Below are 9,693 nucleotides of genomic sequence, written 5' to 3' on the forward strand. Positions count from 1 at the left end.
GCGACAGCCCCCACACCCATGAAGCCCTCCCAAGCAGGAGGAGGATGGTCTTTGACCCGTGCTCCAGACTTTTGTTCCATGGCCTGGAGGGATGGAGGGTCAAGAGCACTGTGCTGTGCTCAGCCACAAATTCAGCGGCAGACGTTTGGTGGGCAGACGGGGCTTCCTGGAACTGGGTCCCCCCCGCCCCGGTCACCCCATGCCCTAGGAGGTGGGATCAGGGGATGCAGCTGGCCCACCAGAGTCTGAACCCAGTGGAGTTCTGTCCCCACAGCAAACAGCACTCAGTGTCGCAGCCGTGAGCACAGCTCTGCCAGGTACCAGGAACCAGTGGATGCCTCGGAGACCACGCGTTCCAGGGCCTCCCATAGCTCTGATCCAGGTCTGGGCACGTGATTTAAGCAAACACCTGAGGGTCAGATGCAAGCCGTCCCAACATCACTCCTGGAGACTCGGCCAGCCTGGCACCGAGAAGCACCAGGGGAGGGGCCCTGCCCTGTCACACAGCAGGTTTGCTTCTCCAAATCTTACAGACAAGCCTGCACCTCGGTGCAAGGATTCACGTGCAGAACGACCACTGTCGGGTCACCCGCCAGTAACAAGAAACTGGACGCAGCCTAAACGTCCAACACCACGGGAATAAGTAAATAAAGGACATTCCTGTGCCCTAATGTACTTCCGGGCCATCGAGTGGAATGCTCACAGGGCAATGCCGGGCAATGAAAAGCTGGATGGCCTGTCTGGTAGCGCTGAATTCCCAGATACAGAGGGCATGCCGGGCTTGCGGGGGTCTGAGGGTTAGCGTGTGATGGGGACAGTGTCTCTGGGGACGAAGCAGCACGGAGACAGATGGTAGGGACAGCTGTGGTGCCGCTGAGCTTGGCATTTAAAGACAATTAAGAGAGGAAGCTTTGGGTTTCGACTTCACCATGATGACGGGATGGTGGGCAAACAGGGGACGGGCCAGTGTGCGTGCAGAGCTGTGGACGCACAACCTTCCTGTAAGAAAGCAGCTATCCCGTGTGTGTCTGCACGTGTGTGCACGGAAGCATCTGGAAAGCTACACACCTGTTAACGAGGGTTAGCCTGGGGGCGTGCTGGGAACTGACCGGACGGTCACGCTTGCTTGTGGTCTAGCACGACCAGACAGAAGGCTGAAGAGTGACGTGGCGCTGGCCTCCAGGCAAGAGAGGCCCAGCGTCTGCCACGTCGTCGGCAGCACCCACCCTCTGAGCGGTCATGTTCACCGGCTGTGAATCTGCACAGTGACCACACACAGTGACCACATGGGGGACATGCTTCCAGCCCAACGCTGCTCACCGAACAGAGTGCGTGTTTGGCATCGAACGATCTCTCAGATCCTGAAGTCAAGTAAAAATCGAAACACACCCCAGAGGCTCATGAGCAGAACTGTCAGAAAGATTTGTATTGATCTGAGCGAGCGGGCGAGCGAGTGCACACACAGGTGGGTGGGCAGAGGGAGTGAGAACCTAAAGCAGGCTCCCTGCTGAGCAGAGCCCTATGGGGGGCTCGATCCCACAGCCCTGAGACCATAACCTGAGCTGAGTGTCAGTCACTCACCCCACTGCACCACCCAGGCACCCCCGTAACTTCTGATTAAGAACAGGCTCAGTCAGAGCGTGAACACGCCCCGACGTGGGCTCTCATGGCCGCTGGTGAAGACGGCCTGCACCCCGGGGACCAAGAGCCTGACTGGCGAGAGAAACTGGTGTCCCCTATACGGCCCTTGACAAGAGAAGGAATTATCTGCTTCTCAGCCGGTCAGACGGCAACGTGTCCTTAAGCAGAGGGTTCAAGGCAGAGGTCGAGGCGCTCACTGGTCTTTGAAGTTGGCTTTTCTCTTTTCCACAAACGCGGTCATCCCTTCTTTCTGGTCTTCCTGGTGGGAAACGGCAAACAGGAGAGACAGACGGTCACGTTTTCCTAGAGTCAAGGCGCGGGGCTCCGGCCGTCTGTGGGGCCCTCAGGAGCTTGCACTTCCAGAGCGGGGGGCACAGGCGGGAGGTCCCGCATCAGGGCTACCTGGAAACCTGAAAACCGCCTGGGCTCCCTGACCTTGGCCTGGAAATGGCATTTGTATACGCGCCCCCCAGTCCCTAGGGGTGAGCACTCAGGAACCACTAAACCGTGTGTCCGATAAGCTCTCATTCCGCGGAGAACTTCGGCAGCACACGGTTGGGTCGCTCACGCGCTCGTCACCTGGGTGTGCACACGCACACACACACCTTCACTTCAAGAGCCGAAGTCATTCTACTCTCCTCCACAAAACGCCTAAACATGACTCTCTGAACTCCAGGTAAGCGGCGTGATGCAGGACACCAACACCGTGGGCGCAGACGGACTGCTCGCGGCGTAAGCGTGCGAGTCAGACGTCACGCAGCAGGAAGTCACCCTGAACACGCGTGTTCACACACGTACACGTGTGTACGTGTACACACACGCTTCCGCACACTGTACTCATCTGCAAAAATCATGCTCGTGGACAGGACACGTCTGATCTGGCTATAGGGAAAGTGAACAGTGTGACCAAAGAGAAATGGCATTTAGTGAAAAAACCTGCAAGGAGATTCTCAGTGATTTCTACGGCCGGACCACGTGTCTCCACCCAATGTTCACTCACGGTAGCGAAAGTTGAATAGAAGAGCTTCTTCTCCAGCTTGTTTCCTTCTGTTAACGTCATTTCAAAAGCTGAAAAAGAGAACCCTCAAGTCAGGAACGCAGGTGTCAGATGTGGGGACACGCAACCTTTTTTGTGGTGACAGGAAACACCCCCACTGACCCACGTGAACCTTCATTTCGCCGGATCTGCATGGGAGCCGGGGAAGCACCCCCTTCTCAAAGGCCCCGTCCTGGCCGCGACCCCCCGGCATGAGGAACTGAGTAAAGGGTGCGGAGGCTAACTCTGTCCAGTAATCCCAGTCGGACCTGAGAGCCTGCACAATTACATGGATTTTATTTTTTAAAGATTTTATTTTGCGAGAGAAAGAAAACATGTGCATGCACGAGCAGGGGGAGGGCAGAGGGAGAGTCACAAGCCGACACCTGCTGGACCGGGGCTCGATCCCACCACCCTGAGGTCATCGCCTGAGCCAGAACCAAGAGTCAGGTGCTCAACGGACTGAGATACCCAAGCACCCCAGAATTAAGTACGTTTTAAAAGACATGAAAACCCGAACGAGGAACAGTGCGCGGGAACAGAGTCCTGAGCAGTGAGAGCACCACTGCTCTGGGTCGTCCTAGCGAAGGCGAAGGGTCTTTCTTGGTTGAGCGCCTGAGGTGAGCGGTGAGGCCTCTGACCGTGGCCTCGCTGGCCATCTCCGTGCAAGCAAACGCTACCTGCTCATCCCTGTGGACGCATCACAAACACCAGCTCAGCCAATGAAAGGTTGGCGGCCGCCCGAGAGGGGCCTGCCTCCCTGCAGAAGAGCACACAGACCCGAGCGGCTCAGCAGCCGGCCGGGGCTCACGACCTTCTCAACAGGCGGCCCTGGGCAGCTCCCCCAACGCTGAGCACAACCTGCTACGCTGAGACTCAAGAGGCTCTCGGGAAGGCTCAGAGAGGCGGTGCCGGTAGAGAGAGGACGGAGAGTCCAGAGCAACAGGGAGCAGCGTGGTCCCTGTCCCGGCTCACATTGGTGTCGCGTAAGCCCGTGCGGCCACCCGACTGGGAGCACAGCTTCTGGCTGAGGAGGGAACATCTTCCACCAGGGTCTCTCGCCACCAGACGGCTTTTACTTAAGGGACCATCCTGTCCTTCCCGGCATTTCCCTGCACCCCAGTGCCTGTCACTCTCTGTCCCTCAGGCTGGCTCTCTCTTGGGTCCTCATACCAAGGACCACTCAGAACATTTCAGGAGAGTCTATGAGCAAGCAACCAAAGACCGCAACGCTACAAAAAGCTGGGATCCCGACGTTAACATTCCTCCCAATTTCCGTCCAGGGTGGCCTAAGAGGAACGGCTTAGCAGCGCGGCTCCCGACCGTTCCTGCGCCGGCCGGCCTGCACAACGCCTCCTCCCGGCAGAACCCCTACCTGCGTTCACGGATTCTTTGGCCATCGCCAGTATGATTTTAGAATTGCTGGCGATTTTCTCAGCACACTGGATGGCTTCTTCGACGAGTCTCTCCACGGGAAATATTTTGCTTACAAGACCTAAAACACGAACAGGGAAATGAGGAGTGCAAATGGTCCTGACTGTGCTTCTCCGAGTCACCACGCTGTTCCTGGGGCTGGGGCCTTCTGAGGGCCAACAAGGGGCTGTGGGGACGCAGGCTCCACACCATCCCTGAGGTGGGGGGCACGAGGCACTTACAGACGCCCCAACAGGGAGGGAAAGCAGGTCCCCTGGGGCGGGGACAGGGTGTGCCTGTAAGGGTCTCGGAGACCCCCTACTGCTGACGTCGGGCTAGGGAAACAGGAATGTTTTGACTCTTGACGTTGACGTATATTTTAGTTACTCTCTTGTGTGTGGCATCCAAAGAAAAACAAAGGCACTTGTCCCTGGCTTCTCAGGACACCCGAGATGACCATGCTCATCGCCCACGGGCACACCTGGACGCAGCCCCCACCGCCATCTCCACTCAGCTCCCCATGCAGGTGGCTCCGTGGGGTGGCCCTGGCCCACACCTGCTTGCTTGGCGTCCTGGGCAGAGATCCGATCACCAGTGAGAACCATCTCCATGGCCAGTGACTTTCCAACAGCGCGGGTCAGTCTCTGGGTGCCCCCTGCACCTACAGGGGCAGAGGGCTACCGGTCATAGTTGGCTCATGGCCAGCACAAGCCCAGATGGCACGGACACACTTCCAGCAAATTCTGAGGGATGAAGATGGGCTCCTTGGGTGGGGCAGGTGGGCAGAAAGGAGGCAACCTCAGGCGAGGCTCCTTTTCATACTTGGGCCCCATGCCTGGCACACTGGGTCCCTGCAGCTCAGACCCTGGCCCAGCCCAACCTGGAGGGCAGCTGGGGTGGCCTCCGATCGTGGCCTGCTCTCCCCAGTCTGAAGCAAGAGCGAGGGCTCTGCCTCCCACGCCGCTCTGACTGTGGCCTTCCGTCCCAGGGCTGGTCTCCCCGTGCCCCGCTCACCCTCCTGCTCACCCGACCTGCTGCGCTGGAACAGGAGAGGTCTGCCCCATCACTGGCTACACTGACGCTGAGGCCCCATCGTCCACCCGCCCCACGGTGACACCCGGGCCCCGTTGTCTGCCCCACCTGGGGCCCCGTCTTCCGTCTGCCCCACAGAGAACCCCAGGCTGCCCGGGTGAGCCAAGGGGACCACCTGATGGAGACACCCACAATCTGACAGACTCAGACGCTGCCTCAGTGAAGCGGAGGCCTTGGGTCCTGGGACGGGGAGAGCCCAGCGGCCAGCAGAGCGTCATACTGGGCTTTGCTCATCCTCGCCCGACCCAGATGCCCTCTGCCGACCTGAGAACTGCTCAGCAGACGCCCTGGGCTCCAGACTCCACATGCTGGGTGGAGACCCTGTGGGGCCATAAGCCCAGAGCTCTCATCAGGTAGCCCCCAGGGCACAGAGGAGTCACTGTCTCCACGGCTCCCGTCACCCTAACTTGTGGGGGATCGGACTCCCTGCTCTGCTGAGCGGAGGGTCACAAGCAGGCAGTGACAACGTGGTATGTGGCCAGCCTTCCCTAAGAGCGTCTGACACACATCTGGCAGTCATCAGAGGAGCCTGCATGGACCCGAGGCCCCCTGGGTCACTCTCTGAGCACCGCTGCGTCCCCCGGGCTTAGGGTGCTGGTCAGCAGGGGGAGCAATGGGCACAGACAGGCGGCCACCATCCGGCGCACAGACCACAGCCCGGGTCCCTCGTCACGGGCAAGCTGCATGCTTTGGTCTGTGACGGGAAAAGGCCACAAGCTCCTGAGACGTGGGCAGATTCTGGAGAATGACCGGGAGAGTTCATGCCCGAGACGTTATCACTCTTTACCTGGGATGGTTCCTAGCAGGATTTCCGGCTGTGCAAACTGGGCCTTTTCTCCAGCATAAATGATGTCACACATCATAGCGAGTTCGCAGCCTCCACCGAGCTGCAAAACACAGGGGCCAGCAGATACCCGCTCAGAGTCACTCCATTTGCTTATTTGAATTTCCCATCAAAACGAACACGGCCCAGGGCGCAGCAAAGATGACCAGACACACAACGTCACTTCAAGTGTTTCCACAAGTCACTTACAGCTGGCTGATGCCGGCGACCCCCTCTGTGAAGGGCCCTGCAGCAAACTCTCTGCGGCTCTGGGGCCTCCAGTCTCTGCTCTGCTGTGGGGGCTTGACGGCAGCCACAGAGTTCGCAAACCAGCACGCCCGACTGGGCGTTGCTGACTGGCCTTGCCACACCCACAGGGAGCTTTACCCGATGGTCAGGAGCTGAGACGCCCTCACCGTGTCACCATGATCGGCCCCAGTGCCTCTGGGTGTCCTTGTGCCCAGAGACCCAGACACCACACAGAGGACAGCGAGCTCTCGAGGTGGCAGGTGCAAAGCAGGCTGGAGTCACTGAAACCACACGGAGAAGGCAACGTGTGGCCCACAGCCCAGCAGAGGGGGTGATACCCTGGAGTGGCAGGGGCCCAGGGGCCGTGGGGAGGGCTGAGCACGCGAGAGTCCGCAGCAAACGCCCGCTAAGCAAAGCTGGCGTACAGCGCCTCCGCTCTGCGCATCCTGGTCTGCGACGTCCCTCAGCAGGAACGGCAGCACACTCCAGCCTTTTCAAAATAAAGACAGCTCATCCCACGCCTCCCGGTGCACTGAGAGGAGACTTGGTCTGATACTCACGGCGTAGCCATTGACAGCAGCTATGATCGGCTTCTTGACTTGGGCAAGCCGGTCCCAGTGGCTCAAGAACTTCCCGGAGTAACAGTCCTGGAACGTCTGGTTCTGCATCTCTTTGATATCAGCTCCGGCTGGAGGTGGAAACGAGTCCCAGTTACCAGAGAGCAGAGACCCGAGTACTGCCGAACCCCCCAAACCTGCAGGGAGCTATGGGTGTGCAGCACGTGTAGACACTGGGGGAGGCTGAGAATGGCCGATGACGCAGGGCCCTGCGCGGTGCTGGCCACCGGGACAGAGCCGGGCAGCAGGGACTGCGGCGACACGCCGTGCTATGTGTCGATGGAGAGGATGCAGAGGGACGGCGGGACAGGAGACCGATGCAAGCTAGACTCGGAAGGCAGGGCTAATTCACCAGTCACTTAAGCCCTGACACACACAAAACCTGATTGCCAAGGACCCGAGTCACTTTGAATAATCTTATTCTGCTGGCAGGGCTCGCGTGGACGTTCAACAGGCAGAGCGGCTCTTCCAAGAAGTACCTGTGTCTGTTTACACTATGTTTAAGTCAACCCTGAGTTGCCCTGAGTTTTCTGACGCTAGCACGCAGCGGGAAGTCTGTTCACAATGCCACATGCCACAGTCAGTCCCTTGCGCACCTGCAAACGCCTTTTCCCCACCCGTGACGACGATGGCCCCCACCGCCGGGTCCTCCTCGAAGGCCTCCAGGGCCTGGTTGAGCTCGGTGATCAGGCCATTGCAGAGCGCATTCAGGGCTTTGGGGCGGTTTAGCTGGATAAAGCCCACGTTGCTATTCTTCCCCTTCTTTTCTGTGATGATGTACTGAAAGCCGGCACCTAGGGGATTCGAGCAGGCCTCAGACAGGTCAGTGGACAGGGTGACCCCGATACGTCCCCCACCCAGTCCTCGGGCAGCAGCCCACAGCTCTCAGCCTCCTGGTGGCCTCTGTACCGCTCTCTGCCTTCATAGGAGTTTGAACACTTCCCAGCACCTGCTCTGCAGACACCCTGGGATTCCGCAGAAACAGGGCTGGGAAACAGGCTCCCTCCACAGACCGCAGCTGGGTGAGGCAACAAGCTGTGTGTGCACGGAGCAGAACAGGAGGCACACACCGGGGAGAGGTGACTCACGGGCCGGAGGGGCAGGCTGCTGACTCGGGGCCAGCATGGCCTGGAGAGGAAGGACAACCTCAGAAGCCGCAGGTCTGTGTGCCTGCAGGCACTCACGCTGGGGTCTGGTGGGGAGGGACGCAAGTGACAGGCTTAGCAGCAGTCTGATGCAGCCCAGGATAGGACTGCTGACCGCAGGTCAGGACCCGCAGAAGCCCGTCAGCAAAGAGAGCTCCGGGGAAAAACAACACGCTCTGGTAGCCGGGCAGGCACGGGGACACCCGGGAGGGAGGAGGATGCAGGGACGCCCCCCCCCCCCCAGCTCGGGGACAGGGCCAAGAGCGCCTCAGGAACACTGCGGCCCTGACCCGAGGTCCGAGCGGAAGACAGGCCCGGCCAGTTGGGGGAGACAGAGTCGGAAAAGCAGTGGCCGTGGCAGGCCTGCGCCCGAGGCGCTGCGCGACACAACGCGCGACTTTGCCAACCCGAGGCCACAGCTGCACATTCTCTCCCAGTCCTGCAAACCCCGCAGAATTTCACCAACAGCCCAACTGCGGTGGCCAGAGGTCTTAGCACGTGATCCCGATCCCCCAACGGAGGGGCCACCGGTAACCGCAGAGGTCAGCACGCTGAGGCAGCAGGTGCTGGAAGGGGGGCCCAGCCCAACAGCAGAGCCGCGGGGGCCGGGCCCTGGGTGCACAGGGAGGAGGGGGAGGGCTGATGGGGTCGTGCCGGTGGAGGGGTGAGGTCCGGGGCGAGGCACGGGGGTGCCCGGGGCGGCCGGGATCAGGCCCTGAAGTGAGGTCCGGAGGTCCCGGGTGAGGCCGCGGTGCCGGACCCCCACGCGCTCTCAGTCGCGCACTCACCCGAGGAGAAGGGGCGCAAGGCCGCGGAGCCCGGGCGGGGGCGCAGCGGGCCGCGGACGCGGGGCAGCAGGGCGCGGAGGGCAGCCATGGCGCTGTTGGGACTGCTCGCCCCGCCCCGCCCCGCCCGCCGCTCGCCCCGCCCCGCCCCGCGGAGCCGCCCCCGGCTGCGCCAGTCAGCGCCCGGCCCGACTCCGAGCAGCCATCGCGAGACCAGCGGGCGGCGGAAGGGGCGTGGCGAGCGGTGGGCGGGGAAGGGGGTCCGGGAGCGGGGAAGGGGGGTCGGCCTTGTAGGGTGCCGCAGCCCCGCGCTGGCCGTCGGTGGCCCCGAGCCGTGGGGCAGCAGCCCGGAGGATCCCGGAGGGCGCGCCCGGCGGCCTCTTGCGGCCCGCAGAGACCCCCGGGCGAGCCGGCGCCGCCTCTTGACCTTTGGCTTTCGGCCCTTGCCCCCACTTCCCGGACGAGCCCCGCGGGCTGGAGGCGGGGGAGCCGCTGGCGGAACCCGGGCCCGACGCCCCCCACGCCCCCCGGGGACGCGCTTCCCGCCTCGCAGCCCGCGGGCGCGACCCCCGCGAAGTCCGCGGAAGCCGGGTTTGCGGGGCACGAACGGGCCGCGGCGGAAGGAAGCGCGTGGACGGGAGAAGGCGGGGGCGGCCAGGGGCGCCCGGCGGCGCAGTCCGGGGTGCGGCTGCTTCCCGCTCGGGTCCTGGTTCCCGGGTCCTGGATCGCGCCCCGGACGGGCCTCCACCCGCCTCGGCTCCCTGCTCCGCGGGGAGCCTGCCTCTCCCTCCCCCTGCGCGGCCCCGGCGTGTGCGCGCCCTCTCACTCCCTCCGTGAAATCCGTAAAAATCTAAAGAAAAAGGACCGTGGCCCCAGGACCCTCGCTTTAGCC

The 9,693-nt window shown here is 61.8% G+C and overlaps 1 protein-coding gene across 1 annotated transcript; it reads right to left on the reverse strand.

The window, feature by feature from the left end:
- Positions 1 to 1,398: 1,398 nt before the first annotated feature.
- Positions 1,399 to 8,938, reverse strand: ECHS1 (enoyl-CoA hydratase, short chain 1). Its single transcript, XM_046027434.1, has 8 exons — positions 8,805 to 8,938; positions 7,468 to 7,665; positions 6,815 to 6,942; positions 5,970 to 6,069; positions 4,647 to 4,751; positions 4,053 to 4,172; positions 2,642 to 2,709; positions 1,399 to 1,900 (listed from the first exon to the last, which is right to left on the reverse strand). The coding sequence occupies exons 1-8, from the start codon at positions 8,890 to 8,892 to the stop codon at positions 1,835 to 1,837; spliced, it is 873 nt and encodes a 290-aa protein (XP_045883390.1). The 5' UTR covers positions 8,893 to 8,938; the 3' UTR covers positions 1,399 to 1,834.
- Between the last annotated feature and the right edge of the window lie 755 nt (positions 8,939 to 9,693).

Source organism: Meles meles, chromosome 13 (genome assembly GCF_922984935.1).
Source record: "Meles meles chromosome 13, mMelMel3.1 paternal haplotype, whole genome shotgun sequence".
Lineage (NCBI taxonomy): Eukaryota > Metazoa > Chordata > Mammalia > Carnivora > Mustelidae > Meles > Meles meles.